Source organism: Cynocephalus volans, chromosome 4 (assembly GCF_027409185.1).
Source record: "Cynocephalus volans isolate mCynVol1 chromosome 4, mCynVol1.pri, whole genome shotgun sequence".
Lineage (NCBI taxonomy): Eukaryota > Metazoa > Chordata > Mammalia > Dermoptera > Cynocephalidae > Cynocephalus > Cynocephalus volans.
In genome coordinates, this window is record NC_084463.1 from 97427561 (window position 1) to 97449320 (window position 21760).

The 21760-nt window shown below is 37.3% G+C and overlaps 1 protein-coding gene across 4 annotated transcripts in view; it reads left to right on the plus strand.

The window, feature by feature from the left end:
* The window catches only part of PAK1 (p21 (RAC1) activated kinase 1), a 96688-nt gene that overhangs the window by 47099 nt on the left and 27829 nt on the right, over window positions 1-21760 (plus strand). For all 4 annotated transcript variants that reach the window (XM_063093444.1, XM_063093445.1, XM_063093447.1 and 1 more), the window contains 4 exons: window positions 11577-11693; window positions 14455-14626; window positions 16781-16844; window positions 20888-20936. In XM_063093444.1, coding sequence (XP_062949514.1) covers window positions 11577-11693; window positions 14455-14626; window positions 16781-16844; window positions 20888-20936 — 402 coding nt within the window. The remainder of the gene's footprint in view (window positions 1-11576; window positions 11694-14454; window positions 14627-16780; window positions 16845-20887; window positions 20937-21760) is intronic.

The window sequence follows — 21760 nt, forward strand, 5'->3', positions numbered from 1 at the left end:
CTTCATCTTTCAATCTATTGAATTACTTATTTCTGTTCTTATGTTTGATTTCCAAGCACTCTTTTACTTGGAAAAAAATATACAGCATTGTATTCTTGTTTTCAGAGTTGGTATATTCTCTTGTCTCTGAGGAGATTAATGATAGGCTTTCTTCTGATTTTTTCTCTCCCTGCTTAGTTTGTTTTTCCCTTTGGCCCTTTCCACCATGTGTATTGTTTTCTCCCTTTTATGTTAGAGGTGTTCCTTACATGTTCAGTAATCCTTGGCGGTCTTCTCATCTTTATGATTGAGGTACTAAAAAGCTTACTAGAATTTTAAGCTCATTGGTGGTATACAATTCAATGATTTTAATAAATTTATAGAGTTGTGCAGCCATCACCCCAGAAAGTTCCCTTTTGCCCTTTACCATTCATTCAAACTCATGCTGAGCCATAGGAAACCACTGATTCGCCTTCTGTCTCAATAAATTTGCCTTTTCTAGACATTTTATATAGAGTCATACAACATGTAGTCTTTGTGTTTGGCTTCTTTTACTTAGCACAATGTTTTGGGGGTTTATCATGTAGCATGCATGTATCAGTACTTCATTACTTTTTATGTCCAAATAATATTCCATTGTAAGGATAAACTACATTTTGTTTATTCATTCATTGGTTGATGTGCACTTGGGTTGTTTCTGCTTGTTGGTTATTATGAATAATGCTGTTATGAACATTCATGTACAAGTTTTTGTGTGGATGTATGCTTTCATTTCTTTTGGGTATATATACCTATGGAGTGGAATTGCTGGGTCATGTGACTATGTTTAACCTTTTGAGGAACTGCCCGACTGTTTTCCACAGTATCAGCACCACTTAACACTCTCACTGGTAATTATGAGGGCTCCAATTTCTCCACATCTTTGCCCAGACTTCTTGTCTCTCTTTTGATTATGGTCAGTTTAGGATGTGTGAAGTGGCATCTCATTGTGGTTTTATTTGCAATTGCTAATGCATAATAATGTTAAGAATCTTTTCATGTGCTTATTGGCCATTTGCTTATCTTCTTTGGAGAAATATGTTTCCCATTGTTGATCTCTAATTTAATTCCACTGTGATTAAATAACATATTTTGTGTGATTTCAGTCCTTTTAGATTTATTGAGGTTGGCTGGTTAGCTCAGTTGCTTAGAGTATGGTGCTGATAACACCAAGGTCCAGGGTTCGATCCCTGTACTGGCCAGCCTCCAGAAAAAAAAGAAAGAAATTATTGAGATGTGTTTTGTGGCCTAGTGGATAGTCTGTCCCAAAGAATGATCCATGTGTAGTTGAAAAGAATGGGTATTCCGCAGACATTGGGTGGAATGTTTTGTATATGTGAGTTAGGTCAAGTTGATTGACAGTTTTGTTCAAGTCCTCTATGTCCTTGCTAATTTTCACTCTAGTTCTGGTAATTACCAAGAATGAAGTAGTACAATCTCCAACTATGACTGAAACCTCTAACTATAATAGAATTGTCTCTTTCTTCCTTCAATTCTTTCATCTCTTGCTTTATGCAAAACCACTCTGTTAGGTGTATATACAGGGGTACTTCAGAAAGTTTGTGGAAAAATAGAATTAAAAGATAATACAAATCTTCCCACAAACTTTTTGAAGTACCCTCATGTCTGTCTGTACGTATGTGTTTATATATTTATATTACTATATTTAGAATTGTTATAATTGCTCTGTAATTATGGTTATTGTTGATATAATTGTTATGTCAAATTGTTTTGACTTTTTTATCATTATAGAATGCCCCTCTTTATCAATGATAATATTTTTTCCCTTAAGATATATATTTTTTGTATTAATGTAGCCACTTCAGCTCTCTTATAGTTACTGTTTGCATGGTACATATTTTCCCATTGTTTTGCTTTCAGTTTATTCACATCTTTGAATCTATGTGTCTCTTGTAGATGGCATATAGTTAGATTTTGGTTTTGTTTTTTTTTTCCTTCCAGCCTGGCAATTTCTGCCTTTTGATTGGGATGTTTAGACCATTCATGTTTAATGTAATTATTGTTATATTTGGATTTATATTTGCCATTTGCTACTTGTTTTCTTTATGGATCCTGAGTTTTTCTATTCTTCCTTCTCTGCCTTATTTTGTATTAAGTAAATATTTTTATTGTATCATTTAATTTTTTTTACTGTATTTCTTAGTGGTTGCTCTTGGTATTAATATACGTGTTTTAATTTGTTACACTCAACTTCAGATTCATATTAACTGAATTCTAGTAACATATAGAAACTTTGCCCCACTATAGCTTCATTCCCTGCTCTTTTCCTTGTGCTATTATTGTCATTTGTTTATATATATATACATGAGTATGTATGGATGTGTGTATATACATACATGCTATACATGTTAGAAGCTCAACATACAGATCCAAGAACCTCAATAAACCCCAAGTAGGATAAACACGAAAAGATTCATACCTAGCCACATGATAGGCTGCTGAAAGTCAAAGTGAAGCAGCAAGGGAAAAATGACATTATGTACAAGGACAATCAATGTGATTAACAGCTGAGTTCTAATCAGAATACTACAAAATTCAGAAAAAAAACTTGTGATCAGAATTAATGGAGACCAAACAGCAGTGGGAAGACACATTCAGACAGCCAAAATTTTTAAAAATTGTGAATTAAGAAATCTGTATCCAACAAAACTATTCTTCAGAAGTGAAAATGAAATAAAGACAGTGTTATAATTACTTTATACAATCTTATATTTTATATAGAAGTCAACAGAAGAAATCCAAAAAGTATATTTTTAGTCTTTCATGTTAATCCATATATTTACCTCTGCTCTTCATTTTTACCTGTGGATTTTAGTTACCATTTGGTGTTATATACTTTTAATCTGATAGTCTTATTTTATTTCTTGTAAATCTGATCTGCTGCAATAAATTCTCTCTGCTTTTGTTAATCTGGAATGTCTTTATTTCATCTTTACTTTTTTTTGAATATGTCATCCCGCTGCCTTTTGGTTTCCATGTTTCTGGTCAGAAGGTTTTATTCTGAGTTTTTTGATATTCTGAACAGAAGTCAGCTGTCAATCATAACAATTGTCCTTGTACATAATGTCATTTTTCTCTTGCTGCTCTCAGGATTTTCACTTTGGCTTTGGCTTTCAGCAGTCTGTGATGTGTCTAGGTGTGAATCTTTTCGTGTTTACCCTACTTGGGATTTATCGAAGTTCTCAGATCTGTAAATTAACATTTTTATCAAATTTGGGAAGTTTTGTCCATTATTTCTTTAAATATTTTTTCTGTTCCTTTTCTTCTCTCCCTCAGTGACTCCCATTATGTATATGTTGGTGTGCTTTATGTTGTTCCACAGCTCTTTGATGCTATGTTAATTTTTCTTCAATCTTTTTTCTCTGTTCTTTTCTTTTCTTTTCTTTTTTTATGTGGTTAGTTGAAAATTTTAATATGCCCAAGACTCATTTGACATACCTGTTTATATTGTAGATGCTGGTATTCTTTCTTTTTTAATCTTTTGTTTTGTTTTTATTGGTTATGAATATTCATAGTGTACAAAGCAAATTGTCACCACTTGTGCCTTTTTCCTGCCATATAGAACCTGTTGTTTAGCTTATCTAGTGAGTGTTTTATTTGTTCTTTTATTTTTTAACTCCAGTATTTCTATTTGGTTCTTTTAAAGTAATTTCTACTAAGAATCTTTTTGTTGATTCATTGTTATTATACTTTCTTTTAATTCTTAAAGCATGGTTTCTTTTAATTGTTAAAGCATGGTTTCTTTTAATTTTTTGAATGTATTTATGATATCTGATTTGAAATCTTTATTTTCTAGATCTAGCATTTGGGGACATTCAGGGAGAGTTTCTGTTAACTATTTTTTTCCACCTGAGTATGGTCACACTTTCCTGTTTCTTTGCATGTCTTGTAATTTCTTGTTGAAAACTCAACATTTTAGATAATATTCTGTACCAATCCTGGAAATTGATTTCTACCCTGCCTGTCCCCTGCAAAGGTTGCTTACTTTTTTGTTTGTTGGTTTTATATTAACTTGTTAGGAATAAAACTGTGAAATATGTCTCTACTGGCCTGTGGCCATTGATGTCTCTGCTCAGTATTTTTATTTTTATTTTTTAAATTCTGTTTTAATTTTGTAGCCTGGTTGGTTTTCTAGGTGTTGCCCCTAGGTTTGCTTAGCTTAATGGTCAGGCAATCATTTCATAGAGGTTGTGCTCAAAAACTTTAAGTCAAACTTTCCTCTGCTGATGGATCTGTGCATACATAGGGGAGTATATTTACCATACAGGCCTTTTCAGGTCTGTTGCAGCTTTTAGTTTCTGCTAGGCCCTTTTGAATCTTTTATGTGCATGCACACAGCTGGGCATGTGTGACTAGCATGGGGCCTTTCCAGTGTCTGCTATGCCTGTGAGCAGCTACAGCCAGAAATTTGTTTGCCCTACTCATGACTGTAACGGCAGGCTAATAGAGCTGGGCAGTTGGCTCTCCTCTGTTACCCCTTTTGGAAGTCACTTCCGTTGATAGTGCCACTGGGCCTAGACATTGCCCATGGCTCCAGCTGAAAATGAGTACTCCTGGACTATGCAGTTTTAGATTTCTGTGCCCTGGTGAAACCCCCACAGTGCTGGAGCTGGGGGTGGGGTAGATGGGAACAGCCCTAGGCCAGAATGTCAGAGATTCCCACTGTTTTTACTCTAAGTTCAGGATTCTTTTAATTATAAACATGTCTCAGTATTTTGTATGCTTTGTTGGATTTCCAGAGTGCTGAAATGTTTTTTGTCCAGATTTATATTTGCTTTTTGAGGAGAGGATTTGCCAGTAGTCTTCTCTCTCTGCCATATCTGGCAGTCTTATAATATTTTTAAAATAAAAAAACAAAAAAACGAAAGACAGATTATTCTGGGCTGTTAGGAAAGATGCATTGGAGGGGACAAGACTGGAGGCCCAGAGAGCAGTGAGGAAGACTTGTAAAGGACTGATACAGGTGAGAGATTGTGCTACTAAGTGAGGGCAGTGGCAGGAATCTACAGAACAGAGGGTTGAGTGGAGAGAATTTTCTGAATCTTGATCTGGGTTATTTTCTATTTTACCACACTGCTCTCATACAATAGGGAAATAATTTTTTGTTTAGTCTGGTGCCTTCCTTGGTCTTTCTATCCCAAGGAAAAGTGTCAAGTTGACCTTGTTCTAGGGTAGGGCAGTCTTCCTACTGGGACAAAATGCTTAGGGTATACACCCTGGCTATCATCTTCTCTCTGGGTTAGGTTGTCAAATTTTAGTGGTTCTTTTAAGTCTGTTTGCATTATATCATTCCTAGCTGCCTAGGCCTTGAATTACAATTCTGCTACCTAGTCATTTTCCCCTTCACTCTTTTCCTTGACTTTGAAACTTTTATTTGATCAGGCAGCAGACACTCAAAGTTGCTTTAGAGTATAGACTTGTCCTTGACCATCTTAGTCGAACCTTGGAGCCTTCTCAAGGTGCTTTTTAATGGGCCTGTCTCTAATTAGAGCTGGTTTAGATCATGTTGATGATATATAAAGCAAACAAGTTTTTATAGGGTATAAAATCATCAGAACCACTGATTTCTACTGTGGAATGTAGGTTAATGGTTAAAATCAATTAATGTTCCAGTCTTAACCATTGTGGTCCCTTCTTCTGTAATCCTGTTCCCATTACAGGTTTGAGTATCCCTCATCTGAAATGCTTGGGACTGGAAGTGTTTTGGGTTTTGGATTTTCAGATATGGCAGTAATTGCATTATATTGGTCAAGCATCCCAAATCCAAAAATCTGAAATCTAAAATGCTCCAATGAGTATTTCCTTTGAACATCATGTTGGTGCTCAAAAAGTTTCAGATTTTGGAGCATTTTGGACTTGGGGTGCTGAACCTGGATCTCCACTACTTCAATTGTTGAGTATCCTGTTGTTTAGAATTAGAAGACATTTTTCTCAGAAATGGAAAAAACTATCCAGACATTTATATGGAACAATAAAAGACCACGCATAGCCAAAGCAATGCTGAGCAAAAAAAATAAAGCTGGAGGCATAACACTACCTGACTTTAAGCTATACTACAAAGCTATAATAACCAAAACAGTATGGTACTGGCATAAAAACAGACACACTGACCAATGGAATAGAATAGAGAATCCAGAAATCAACCCACACACTTACTGTCAGCTGATCTTTGACAAAGGCACCAAGCCTATTCAGTGGCGAAGGGACTGCCTCTTCAGCAAATGGTGCTGGGACAACTGGATATCCATATGCAGGAGAATGAAACTAGATCCATACCTCTCGCTGTATACTAAAATCAACTCAAAATGGATTAAGGATTTAAATATACACCCTGAAACAATAAAACTTCTTAAAGAAAACTTAGGAGAAACACTTCAGGAAATAGGACTGGGCACAGACTTCATGAATACGACCCCAAAAGCACGGGCAACCAAAGGAAAAATAAACAAATGGGATTATATCAAACTAAAAAGCTTCTGCACAGCAAAAGAAACAATTAAAAGAGTTAAAAGACAACCAACAGAGTGGGAGAAAATATTTGCAAAATATATATCTGACAAAGGATTAATATCCAGAATATATAAGGAACTCAAACAACTGTACAAGAAGAAAACAAGCAACCCAATTAAAAAATGGGCAAAAGAGCTAAGTAGGCATTTCTTTAAGGAAGATATACAAATGGCCAACAGACATATGAAAAAATGCTCAACATCACTCAGCATCCGGGAAATGCAAATCAAAACCACATTGAGATACCATCTAACCCCAGTTAGGATGGCTAAAATCCAAAAGACTATGAACGATAAATGCTGGCGAGGCTGCGGAGAAAAAGGAACTCTCATACATTGTTGGTGGGACTGCAAAATGGTGCAGCCTCTATGGAAAATGGTATGGAGGTTCCTCAAACAATTGCAGATAGATCTACCATATGACCCAGCTATCCCACTGTTGGGAATATACCCAGAGGAATGGAAATCATCAAGTCGAAGGTATACCTGTTTCCCAATGTTCATCGCAGCCCTCTTTACAATAGCCAAGAGTTGGAACCAGCCCAAATGCCCATCATCGGATGAGTGGATACGGAAAATGTGGTACATCTACACAATGGAATACTACTCAGCTATAAAAACGAATGAAATACTGCCATTTGCAACAACATGGATGGACCTTGAGAGAATTATATTAAGTGAATCAAGTCAGGCACAGAAAGAGAAATACCACATGTTCTCACTTATTGGTGGGAGCTAAAAATTAATATATAAATTCACACACACACACACACACACACACACACACACACACAAACCGGGGGGGGGGGGGGAAGAAGATATAACAACCACAATTATTTGAAGTTGATACGACAAGCAAACAGAAAGGACATTGTTGGGGGGGAGGGGGGGAGGGAGAAGGGAGGGAGGTTTTGGTGATGGGGAGCAATAATCAGCCACAATGTATATCGACAAAATAAAATTAAAAAAAAAAAAAAAAAAGAATTTCATTCCAGTTCATCCTACTTTTGGATAAAGCATATTCATTTAGCAATCAATCATCTGACTGACATCATTATCATAGCTAATATTTGAGTGTTTTTAAAATGAATTTAACATGGATTATCTCACTTAACTTCACACTATCACTAAAGTAAGTATTACTGGCTTCATTTTACAAACGAAGAAATCGAGACAAAGAGTTTAATATCTTACCCAAAATACATAGTTTGTAAGTGATAGAGTCATGATTTGAACCCAAGCTGGTTGATTCCAGAATGTCACCTTTTAACTATTATTCTGTATTGCCTGAAGTAAAAGACAGTTCAAAATAAAATCTGGAGAGAATTATAAAATAGTGATACTCTGTGAGCACTTCTGATGAAAAAGAGAAAGAGAAAAGAAGGAAAGACAAATGAAAAATAAGAGCAGTGGAAAAGTGTGAAGTATTTTCCAACAGAGGATGTTTGAGGTCTATCACTGGAAGAACAGTTGAGGAAATTGGAAGAAGAAAGAACTTACAAAGTTTGGATGGACAGAGAAGTTTCCATTGTATTTATTCCTTGTTATCATCTTGTAGTATGCTAAGAATGTACTTCTTCTTTAAGGAAATGCTGTAATTGCAAGGATATAATCAAGGGTACTGCTCATGTATTTCTGTAATGAAGAAAATCCAAACTTGTGGATGAACTTATATAGAAATGCCTTTAAAATATTCTTGAACAGTTGAAGTTATCTGAAGTAAAGAAAAATATGCATTCTTGAATTAGCAACATTTGTGTTTTACTCTGCTTTGGTACTAGTATCTTGTTTTCAAAAAAGTAAATAGTATCATTGATTATATTTAATATTTTTTGCCTAGTTATAATAGAAAACTTGCATGTGATGAATATTTTTGTACTTAAGGCAGGGCAGATGGTATGTTATCATAAATGTGTTGAATATATGAGCAATGTAATGCTGTTCATACATTTCAGGAAGTAATAAGTTTGGTACTCTTCTAAAAGCTTTGAGTACTCCATCAGACTATACTTTAAAAGAACTGAGAACAAGTAACCCTTGAGTTCATCAGAGTTATAGGTATAAATTTCTTTTGGTACTTTTCACTATTTTGTTATAAAATAGGCAGTTGTATTTTATTGCCTGTGATAAGTAATCTTCTCTAATTTGTGAAAAACATTATAATAGGGTACTTTAAAAAGTAAAAAGTGTGTAGATTACATCACTGTTCTGCTCACAGTTCTCCAATGGCTTCTTATTCTAGGTATAAACTCCAGAGATTTTATTATGGCCTCTGTGGCTTTACATAATCTAGTCCTTTGCTAAGTTTCTGACTTTGTTTCTTTCCTCTCTTCTCCTTGCTCACTTTATTACAGCTTCATAGGTAGAACTACTAGAGGTTGTGGGAACACACCAAGCATGTTCCCATCTTAGGGTCTTTGTACTTCTTTCATCTGCCTTTTCCCAGACAGCCCCATGACTTGCTCCCTCAGTTCATTCAGGTCACTGTTTATGTGACCTCATTAGAGAGGCCTTCCCATGACTATCCTATCTAAAGTGGTAGCTTTCCACCCCCAACTAATCTCTATTCCCATATGTTTATCTTATTGCTACCTGACATTTTGGTGATTGTTTTTGACTCCTCTTCTAGAATGTAAGCCATAGGACCAGAAACTTTATTCTTCAATATAGCCCCAGAGCCTAGAATAGATCCTGGCAAACAGTGAGTGAATGGGTGGATGGATGGATGGATGGATGGTGAATTCGGGTTTTTGGCTTTTGTTTAAAATAGAGGTTTGTGATTATTAAACATAAGAAAAATTTAATTAATTCCTTACATCTTTCTAGCTCTTTATCATTTTCAAAATGTTCTTATACCCACATCACTTCATTTCATCCTCCAAGTTGGCCTTCTGAGGTAGGCAGAGAGCTACTATCATTATCCTCATTTGATATATGAGAAACCTGAGTCTTAGAGTGGTATAGCTTTGCCCAAGGAGGGCTGAGAAGTAAAAATCTGAACAAAAACTTAGATCTCTTGACTTCAGCAGTAGTTAATACCACTGCCCAAAGCTACCACCAATGGAAAACAAAATGTGTTACTGAGGAAGGTAATATAATCCCCTTCTCTACAGAGTTTTAGAAAGCAAACCGACTTAGTGTTTATAGTATACATCAGGGGAGCCCCAGGACCATCTGGTGATAAAGAGCCTGCTGAGTCCACTTCATTCCCTTTTTATTTTTCTAGTTAAATTCTGTTGAGTGGAATCGTGGGGAGAAAAGAAATTAGAGCAGAAAAATGTCAAATACGTGCTTTGACAGGGAAAAGAACCTCCATTGAATTTTAGAACTGAAAGTGACATAAGGTCACCCCGCAAATTATATCACTCCTCTTCCTTGACGTTCCTCAAGTGATGAAATTTCAGTCCAAAAGGATAGATTCATTGCCTGTGGGCACCACAGCTAGTTGCTTAGATGTGCCTTGCACTGTCAGTTTTTAAGTTATGTTCTGCACTGGAGGTCCTGTTAGAACCTATGGGATTGCCAGTTTTCCTTGCCTTTGTATGTCAAATGTGGTAAAAGCCAGTCTCTCACACTTGGTAGCTCTAGTCTAGTATTTTTTAGTTCTTCTGTTTGTCCCCTGTCATTCTGATTCTTGGCTTTCCTCTCTCAGGAGGCCCCAGGTGGCAGACAGGAGGGCAACTTACCCTCTGTGTATCTCCTATACCAGGATCTTTTTCAGGACTTTGACCATCTTTCTTATCTTTGTACCTTTATGTTAATAGTATCCATCACAATTTCATAGAACAAAGTAGGTGCTCTAAAAATATCTGAAACTGTTGAATTATATCAGTATATATTGAATGATCCCTATTGCCTCTATTGTCTTTTGCTGATCAAATGATAGAATTATTTGATCTCTGTCAAAAATCTCTTGTTTTGGGCCGAGCCCGTGGCGCACTCGGTAGAGTGCTGCGCTGGGAGCACGGCAATGCTCCCGCCGCGGGTTCGGATCCTATATAGGAATGACCGGTGCACTCACTGGCTGAGTGCCGGTCACGAAAAAAACGACAAAAAAAAAAAAAAAAAAATCTCTTGTTTTGGAACCACTCTGTCTCTTGAATCTGTGTGGTAAACAGTAGCAGTACGAGATTTTTGCTTGGACCTGCCCTAAAACCTGCCACTCTTGGCCCGCTCTGTTACAGTTTACATGGGAAAATCAAGTTGCCACAGATTATAATTAGTGTACTGGCAAGATTCATTCTTTTTTTTTTTTTTTTTGTCGTTTTTTCGTGACCGGCACTCAGCCAGTGAGTGCACCGGTCATTCCTACATAGGATCCGAACCCGCAGCGGGAGCGTCGCCGCGCTCCCAGCGCAGCACTCTACCGAGTGCGCCACGGGCTCGGCCCGCAAGTTTCATTCTAAAGCAAGGCAGAAGCTTAGTGAAATAGATAGTATCCACTCTGAGGAGAAACCCATTGTCTTCTTTAGACAAGGGGTTCCTATTCTGTATCTTCAGGTTGAGGCGAGGGCCCTGATGATATAATGGGTCCAGGAGGCTTTGGTAAAGGGAGGAAAAAGAGAGGGCAAAATCCTGTTCAGACTTTCATTTATCATATCAGGAAGGAGTAAGGAATTGTAATGATAAATTTTGAAAAATTCCAAACTTTTGATCCTTTTCTGTACTTTATTATCTGTTCATTGTGGAGAGTAAAATTCATAGAATGAGAAAGAACTATGAGCTTATATTCAGGGGTTGTATGGGGGGGAGGCAGGTAGAGAAGCTGGAAGCTGGCTTCCCATTCCACAGTTAGGCTTTGGGTGGGAGAAGGAAGCCCAAAGGGACTGAGCAGATAGTGATGGCTAAAAGAAAAGAGGGAAGCTGACTAAGTTCCTGAGACTAGACATAGAGGTGGAGAGCTTGGAAGCTAAGGTGAGTTTCAGAGGGTGTGTCAGGATCAGGTCTCTTCTAGGGGACTGGTGATCCTGATAGCTTAAGTTTTGAGTCAACTGGACTGCATGAATCTGGCTTTTCTTCCCTGCATAGAATGTGAAGACTGTGTCTGAGACCCCTGCAGTGCCACCAGTTTCAGAAGATGAAGATGATGATGATGATGCTACCCCACCTCCAGTGATTGCTCCACGCCCAGAGCACACAAAATCGGTGAGTCTTTAGAAACCTGGATGCTTTGTGATTTATTAGAGCAGGGAGGGGGAAGGAGGGGTTGGTGCTGAGGCCTAGAAGTTTAATATTCTGGTAGAGATCCTTATATTTTGGAGCTGGTGCAATCACTGAATCACCTTGATTAAAGATACTTTCTGTATGATTAAAGACAAGTGGTGAATTTATTTATCATTGGTTTGCAGATAGTCCTGAAGTGTCCTAGGTAATTGGTGTTTATTCCAATCCAGCCCTGGTTTACTTAGCTAACTCTCCAGATAGGACAGGAAGATATACAGAATTGATGTTACTTATCGCAGGACTAACATAAACTATTCCAGTCTCCTGGGAAGCAACAAATTGTCCTGCTACAGATCTTTTCCTCTCTGTTAAATGTGCAGCGTTCTGCCTTTTAGAGCATCATTGATGATATCGAAAGACCCAAGAGAATTTATAAATACATTAGTGCTATTAATATGCACATCAGTAGTACATTTCAATGCCGGATATTGGCAGTAATTTCTATTTAACTTCCTTTGAGGTTCTTGCGTCTCAGAATAGCCACAGTTCTTCTACCCTTGCTTTGAACAATCTGGTCCCTGTGCCTTTTCCTTGATTTAGTATCATTGAGCACTGACCTACTATCAGATGATACTCTACTAGTGTTTGTTTATGTAGGATTTTTATTATGATGAGTGCTCTGTAATGAAAGAACCATCTAGGACTTAAACTCTTTGATAATGGGGGGGAAAAAAGACTGCCTCTGGAATAGAGTATTCAGAGGGGTCTTCAAGCAGAAGTTGGTGGAATGTTTATGGAAGATAGTCATTCTATCTGTGGAGGAAATTCAAGGGAATTAGATGACTTGTAAGGATGCAAACTTAGGATCTGTGGAATCTTCTTTTCCTTAAAGGTCATAAAGTCACTTTAAAGAAAAATGGGCTTCAAAATTGGAGAGATGTTGAAATATCTCATTAATATGGCCATTTTAAATTTGTAAGCACGCTGATTTAAAACATTTTTTTCCCACTAAACCATGAACTCTTCAAAAGTAGAAAAAATCCATATATATGTATTTTCAGTGCTTAACATAGTTCTTGGCTGGTAATAGAGGGCAATAAATATCGAATGAATGGATGGATTGATAAATTTGGCCTTCATAGCATTTCTTTCTAAAAAGGTATTGTTAATTCCTAATTTATAGAAGCAGCAGCTGAGATTTGGATAGGTAAATTGATCTATTCAAAGTCTCTTAGTAAGCAAAACAGCCAGGATTTGAAAGCAGGTAATTAACCCCAAGTCCAGGTTGCTTTCCACCATAGAACAGTGCATTTTTTATGTATGCAGAACAGTGCTAGGAGCCAGAGAAGAAGAATATTAGAAAAGGAAAAGGCAGAGTTTCTGTTTTCAAGGAATCATATCAGGAGAAGCAAAGGAGGAAGATAAGGCACGAAAGTATAGGTTTAGGTGCATGTCATATAGTTTGTCTACAGGTACAAGAATAGAAAATCGAGAAATCATTATGCTAGAGTAGTCAAGAAAGAAGTCATAGTCTCTGATCTCTCATTGCTGTTCCCATTACATGGAAAGTTCTCTCCCATTTCAACCTATTAAAAGTCTGTCTATTCATTAAGATCCAGCTGAAGGATCCCATTTATTTATTCATTGATTCCATCAAATATTTACTTGAATGCTTACTTTTTGTTAGATGGAGAAACTCAGGGATGAATAACACATTCCCCGTCCTTATAGAGCTTATAGACCATCCAAAAGATAATTGTGATAGTTTTATGATAAAAATCTGATAAATACCTTGAAGCATCTCCTGGGGAAAGGAAATAAAACTGTGATCGCTTCTTCTGAACCTCAGTGGAATATAGTTTGCTCATTTCTTATAGCATTTATCCTTTTCTGCCTTGTAGCTATGACTTTCTCACCTCCTTCACAAGAATGAGAGGATAGGGGCAGCGTTTTGTACAGGATGAGGCAAAGAGTATATTCTCAATAAATGTTTGTTAAGTAAATGAATGAATAGGAAATGCAATATTTTTAAGAGGTAAAATTTGAGTGCTTGATATCTGCTGGGCATGATTCTAATCATTTCACACATATTAATCAATTTATTCCTACAACAACCCTATAAGATAGATGTCATTATTATCACCATTTTACAGATGAGGAAACTGAAGCACAGAGAAGTTAAGTAACCTGCCCAAAGTCATACAGATGGTAAGAATAAGAGTTGGGATTTAAGCACAAGCAGTCAGGTTCCAGAGTCTGTGTTTTAAATCACTACGTATTGCATCTTGAAGAAGAAGGGTAGTTCTTTTTCTGCAAGGGTTCAGGATTTAAAGAGGGAGTAACTCAGAGGATAAGGTTAAGTGTTACATTAGCAGTGCAAAGTGCTATGGAAATATACAATATTTGTTTCAGCTCGGGAAAGCATAAAGTGTTACAGATGAAGGGGATTCCCATCTAATGATAGAATCTCCTTTAAATAATTTCTGTTGAGTGTTGTCTAGCCTCTATTTAATATCTTGAGAACTGAGACTCTCAGTCCCATTGTGTACAGTGAGAACAAGGAAGGCCATTTTACCCAGAGAGGATGGACCTGGGTGCAGATGAAGAGTAATATAGATTTTGACACAGGAGAAAGGACAAGTTTTTTGGGATTTGTTCTGTGGATGTTCTAACCCTATATCTAAGAGGGGTTCACTATGCTAACAAAGGCTGGCTTTGCCAAAATTTTGCACCAACAATGCAGGTACACACACGGTCTGTGATTGAACCACTCCCTATTACTCCAACTCGGGACGTGGCTACATCTCCCATTTCACCTACTGAGAACACCACTCCATCAGATGCTTTGACCCGGAATACTGAGAAGCAGAAGAAGAAGCCCAAAATGTCTGATGAGGAGATCTTGGAGAAATTACGTAAGAACTGTGTAGCTTTCTGAACCTTCCTTTGGTCTATGACTGGTCAAGCACAGAGATGGAATTCTGCTGCTATAAAGATCCTGGTCCTAGGCTTGATCTGCGTGGCTGGCTGGCCATGCTTGATACCTTAGCCACAGACTGTTTCTCTTCACTCTGCCCATGCACCTCCCTTCCCTGTCTCACCAATCCTGATTGGATATCATGTTAGGATGGGGATGTGATGGGAGAGAGTATGGATAGCTCACCTCAAGGGCAAGGAACTTCTCTCCCCTAGACATGGGTTTTGAAGATGACAAATAGCTTTTATCTACTGTATAGTCTAAAACATTGTGTTGAGAAAGATTGAGGCTTTGTCTGTACCTGGTGGGAAAGAGTGCTGTGATTGATTTTTTTTTTGTGATTGATTATTGATATTTGCCTTTGACTAGGAAGACAGATCTGCCACCTCTCACGAAAAGAGAGAAGGGACACTAACGTTTTGTGAACCTGTATTATGTACCAAATGACAAGCAAGATATTTTCTTGATTTTTTTTTCCCCCACTTAATTCTCACATTAACCCTGTGAAGACAGGCATTATTATCCTCATTTTTGTAGTTCAGGTAGTTAAGGCTCAGGGAGACTAAATACCTTACCCAAAATCACACAGCTAAAAAGTGACAAGGTTGAGGTTAGAACACAAGTTTGTGCTCCTGCAGGTAGAGCATGCTGCCTCTTGCTGTCAGGTGGAAACTTTCTTTAGCAGACTAAATGGGGGTATATTATTGTAGCTTGCATCTGTGTTTCAGTAAACTGCAGAAGAATTAATGTTAGAAGAAAGGACTAGGTTGATCTGTGGGCTTAGAAAAATCATTTGACAAGCACTTTAATTTATTTACTATACCTATTTACTTCCAAAAAGGATTTGATGTGACTGATTTGGCCAAATCTGCAAACTGGCATTGTTTTCCAAAGGTGAGGATTTTGAGTCTTTAGTTTAGCAGCCCTCTACTTCTTGATAATTCTTGTTTGACTTTTTAAAAAATTTTCACTTTTTAAAAATTGTACTTGCCCAGAGCCCTCATAAAATGATGAGGTAAGAAAAACCACTCACCTAGTCAACTATTTACTTCTGTGTGTAGTCTTGTTCCCTAAACCAGATTTTTTTTTTTTTAAAACAGTAATACTTGGAATTACGGAAAGCAGACTGGCCTGGGAGTTATGACACTTGGGTTGAAGCTCCAGCCCTGCCACTGACTTATGTCTTGGGCAATTTCCTACTGTTCTCTGAGCCTCTTTTTTTTTCATCTTTTAAACAGGGATGTTAATACCTGTCTCATTTATAAGTCAAATGAGATAATGTATATGAAAAGTACCAAATTCTAGTAATCGTTATTAGTAGAAAGCACATTGGACTGGGAGACTAAAAACCAAACTTCTGATCTTAACTGTGACACCAATTTGCCATGTGACCTTGGGGAAGTAACTTCCCTTCTGTGGGTCTCAGTTTCCCCATCTCTAGAATACAAGTTGTGAAACTGGGTGAGCTCTCTCATACCTCTCTATCTTTGTACTTTCTTTTCTCTACTTTCTCTGTAATTCTTTTCCCTCCTTTCTCTCCCTGCCTAACTTCTACTTATCCTGTAAAAATCAACCCAGATATCACCTTTCTAAAGTCTTTCCAGTCTGTTTTTTTGTGCCTCTTTCTGTACCTCTTTGGAATTTATCACAGCAATTATATTTTCATGGAAGTTTATGCTTACTTGTCTGTGTCCTTACTGAGATTGAGTTCTTTGAGAGCAGGGAGTATATCTCAACAGTATATCAAAAGATGAAGCTGTCTCATCTCTCTCTTTATTCCTAGTGCTCAACGTATGGCTTGGTACATAGTAAATGAGTAAATATTTATTGAACGACTGAATTTTAAAAAATGAATGATTGGCTTTTAGGAGTTTAAGAAAGGGAATTAATTACTGTGAATAAAAGCAGTCAAGGAGATGAAACTTTTGGTTGGGACTTATGGGGGAGGAGCTAATGGCCTGCTTAAGTATGCTTTTTGGGAATTGGAGCTAGTTCTTTAATCCTTGCTGACTGCAGGGGCTAGGGGAACTGGGACCTGTTTTGTGTCTTGATCTGGGAAAAAAATGATTCATGTTCTCTGTTTCTTTCAAAGGGAGCATAGTGAGTGTGGGTGATCCTAAGAAGAAATATACACGATTTGAGAAGATTGGACAAGGGTTAGTAGGGCATTTTCTTTCTCTGGAGAAATGACTTGAAATTGTGTGTGCTAGTATATATGATTTTACTTTTGTTTTGCCTCTCATAAACCTTTTTCTTCTTTCTCCACCTTATCCCTCACCCATCCAGAACTATTATGTTGGGCTCACTTTAGGTTTGGCAGAATTGTGCTTAATATGACAGATGTGCCATTAGCTAACCATGTTGCTAAAAATACCCCTGCAGTGAGAGAGGGAGCCATTTATTTTCATAGCACAAAATCAGCTTCCCAAATTACAGCTCTGCTTTTCCAGATGAACCCTGTTTGCCCTAGTACTGAGACCTATCGGCACTAATATGAAATGGAGGACCCAGAACTACAGACCCTTCTGCTAGTGTAATGGGACCTATTTTTCTATGTGAATGCCAGCATTCAGGACTCCTGCTCTCTGTTTTTTTCTCTGCATCTTGTGTGCTGCACTCAGTGTACTGAACTCAGCAAATCTTAACTGAGTTCCTATTGTGTGCAAAGCATTGTGAGTACAGCTATGAATCAGATACAATCTCTGCCTTCAGGGACCTCAAGTCAACAGAAGGAGATGGGCAAACAAAGAATTACAATGTACTGTGATAAGTCTTTTAAAAGTGTTTGGCCATTATTTTAAGCAAAAAACGCTAGACATAAAAGAACAGATATCCCAATCTGTTTGGCTAGCAGCCAAAAAGAAAAGAAAAGGAAGGAAAAAAAAAAAGAGCAAATACTGTATGATTCTATTTATGTGAAGTTCAACATCAGGCAAAATTAGTATATGGTAATGGAAATCAGAGTAGTGGTTACTTCTGAGAGGAGAGTGTTGAGTGGGAAGAGGCATGAGGGAACCTTCAGGGGGATGTTGGTGAACACATGGATGTATATATACATAAAAAATCATCAAGTTGTGCACTTAGGATTTGTGCAAATTACTTTAAGTAAGTTATACCTCTGTATAAAAACTAAAAATAATGAGATTTCTACAGCCCTACTAAAAAAGCTAAAATTTAAAAGAAACTGAAAAATAAAAATGCCTCATAGTAGGCTGTCAGTGTTAGTGGAATGAATGCATTGTTGGTAATGAAGTCAATGAAATTTTGTTTCAGTTTTCTTTCTTATGTACCCAAGAACTTCTGAAAATAAAATAAAAGATTACATAATATAGTGATATTATAATTGTACAGCATTCGACATTTTACACCTGTTATTTACATCTGTTTAATGTAATCCTCAAAACAACTCTGGGTTTGAGTGGATCTCATTTTTCCTAGTTCCAGTGTTTTTCCTATTAGAAATGGTTTTGTGAGTCTGAAGTGGTGTAAGGGAATTAACACCTTGCGAAGAAATTATTTTGCTTGACCCAGAGTAATGCGGGATGGTATTTTTTTTAGGAAGTTAAATTTAGATATTAAGAATATAGCAGAAAGGTGCATGAACAAGTATAGACAAATCAGGTCCCTTCTCTGGACTTTGAGTTTCTTCATCTGTAAATTTAAGGAAGAGAATTCATGGACTGAGAGCCTTTTATCTCCAAAACTTCTATGATTTTTTTTTTTTTTTTAATTACAGATGTATGAGGTCTGTAAGTAGGCAACATCTGCAAAATGTTATTTCCTTGCTTACTTGACAGGTCTGTTAGTACTAAGAGAAGAATGAAATATTTAGTAAGCACCTGTGCTGATGTTTCCACATTCCATAATTTTAAAAATATAAATGCCACATCAATGATAAATTGGTTCTATTATAATTTTGCTTGCTTTTTTTTTTTTTTTTTTTTGCCCTTTAAGTCCTGAAGATCGTTATTTTTTTGGACCCAGCATTCATATGTCTAATCATACATGTATTCTATTCCAGTGGGCCTGAGTAGTTTTCTAGAACTTTGTTCTCAAGGGACATGATCCCAAAATATCCAGTCCACTGACGTTTAGGAATGTTTGTCCTTTAAGAATGGTATATCTGGTAGGATCAGGGAGGGGTGGGGATAGGAAGATAGACACCAACTTTATGACAGAAGATGGCTAGGGGTGGTATGATCAGGCTGTGAAGAAATAACTGGCAATGCAAATAGTCCAGTCCTTATTTGATGGCCAATATCTTTTGATCACAGTGTACAGGCATGTAGCCAGGGTCCCAATTAAAGAGTGTGGTTAGTGAGCTGGTGACCATAATTTCTAACTGCAAGGCATACTTACAAGTGACTTTTCCCTCTCAATTGACCTGACTTCTCTGGGAAGCATAACCTCAGGGCTTGCCTAGAATGTATTCTTGCAATAGATCAGAATTTTAAATTTCTTCAAATTATATCCATATGTACTTGACATATGGCATGTACAGTTGCAAATATGTGTTGCAAATGACTCTCCTATAAATATATAGGGTACATGGTTTGTATTACTCTGTTTCTGTTGCTTATAACAGAGTACCTGAAACTGGGTAGTTTATAAAGAAATAGAACTTATTTCTTCCAGTTTTGGAGGCTAGGATGTCCACAGTTCAGGGGGCACATCTGGTGAGGGCTGTCTTGGTGGTGGCTGTACAGTGACACAGGGTATCACATGGCGAGAATGGCTGAATAAGACAGAGAGCTAACCTGCTCACTCACTTTCCTTATAAAGCCATCAGAACCATGCCCATTACCACCCATCAAACCCTCAACTTATTACTACATGAATGGATCAATCCATTCACTAGGGCATGGCCCTCACAATCCAATCACCTATTAAAGGCACTACCTTTCAATTACCACAATAGGATTTCCCACCCTCAACACTGTTACAATGGAGATTAATACATGAATCTTTGGGGGCACAATTCAACCCATAGAATGGTTGTAGGCATAAAATGAGGGTTTTAGTTATTTCAAATAAACATTACTTTCCTAGCATTTTGTCTAGCATTTCTTCCCCCCACTTCTCTCTCCTCCCCTCCTTTCTCTCTGTATGTGTGAATGTACATAAACATACATACACGTATACATGTCTGATGAGGTCCTTCTACTTTGGGGGTGTAATAGAAATAGTATCAGATTTTCTGGGAGCATATGTGTTTTAAAAAGCATATTTAATATCATTTTATGTTTGAAAAAATGAAAACTAAAAACTTTTCATATAATATAAACTACAGAAAATCAAATTCACATATCTCTTGGCCGGATAAATGATTGAAAAACACTGGTTTTAAAGGGTCATGGTATATATCAGAGTGAGAAGGGCACTTTGAGATTATTTTAGATTGTGTAGTGTGGTTCTTTAAGTTTTTATAGTTTTTTAGTAGTTATAGTTTTATAATATAAATTTTAATTGAGGATAACATATGTAAGTTTACAACTCAATGAATTTTCAAAAAGTGAACACACCCATGTAACCAGTACCCAGTTTAAGAAAGAGAACTTTGCTGACACCCCAGAACTTTGTATCTTTTTTTTGATAAATATATGAGCCATCTCCCACCCCTCCCCAATCTCATTCTGAAATTCTCTCTAGGGACCCTTTCCCTTCACCCCCAGTTGAAAATCACAGATCTGATCTTATCTCTGTTTACAGAGAAGAGTCTGAAGCCACAAGAAATTAAACCAACTTGCCAAGGGTGGTGGAGGAGAGGAGAGGAGCAAGCAGGAGCAGGAAACTAGTATATATTGAACACCTGTTATATTTTAGGTACTTGGCTAAGTGCTTTACATGAACTAATTCATTTAAATTCTCTTATATACTCATATTCACTTCACAAATGAGAAAAGTGAAGCTAAGAGAAGTTAAATAACTTCCTCAAGATCATATGACTGTAGACACTAGGTAGAAGTTCAACATTAGGACTCAGGTCTGTTGGCTACTAGAGCCTATCTTCTCTTTACTGCCCCATACTCTCAAATATGAGAATGGGAGGGCTGCTGGGGAGCGTGGGAGGATTATTTTTGCTGTTATTATTATGAACATTTATGCTGCCAGATTGTGTGTAAAGCTGCCTTTGACTTTATATATCACTTTATTGAACACCTGTGTTTTTTTTCTTCTTTCTCCCCTACCTGTTGTTCAGTGCTTCAGGCACTGTGTACACTGCAATGGATATAGCCACAGGACAGGAGGTGAGTATCCACCACCAACTGTTGTTCCTTTGGTTCTACTGTTTCTTTTTATTTTGGATTAATGTTTAGCCCTTCTTAGCTCAATAGGGACACTTCTGGTTTCTCACTATAGCAGACTGGAACCAAATAGTAGACTAACATGATGAAACTTAAATAGATTTTGGAAAAGTCACTGCAGCTATGGTGTGGAGAACAGAATGGAGGGAATGAGAGTGGACCAGGTGAGTCAGGAGGTTATTGTATAATTTCAGGTGAGAGATGATGGTTTGGACTAAGGTGATAGCACAGTATAGATGGAGAGAAATGGATGGATTTGAGAGAGAGATACTTAGCAGTTAGATTTGTGAGGTTTGGTGATTGAATATAAGGGTGATGTAGAAGTGAGTAATATTATTCAAGGAAAAAGAAAAAGGTAGAGGTATAGTAATGAAGAGGTTGGATACTGCCTGAGAGACTTTCTTGTAGAACTGATTAGTGGACAGTTACTTATACAGATTTGATGCTTGGGAGAGAAATCTGATATAGAAGAGATTTAAACCCATTGTCTTTTGACTCCTTATCTAGCAGTCCTGCCGTTACTGTGCCCAGGATTCCACTGGACACTGAAGTCCTCATTTATTTGGAGGCACCTCTTTGTCACTCTCGTTTAGTTAAGCCAGGAGAACTCTGACTTTATTGCTAAAGCCTGCTGGCCCAAGATCTTGTCTTCAGCCGAAGGAAGCCATGAGGGGAATATAGAGTACTTGGGGTTTCCTTGTATTCTACTCTTTGGTTGCAGAGCAGGTGGGCTGTGGATGGCAGCTGCCTGGGAGAAGTTCTTAGTT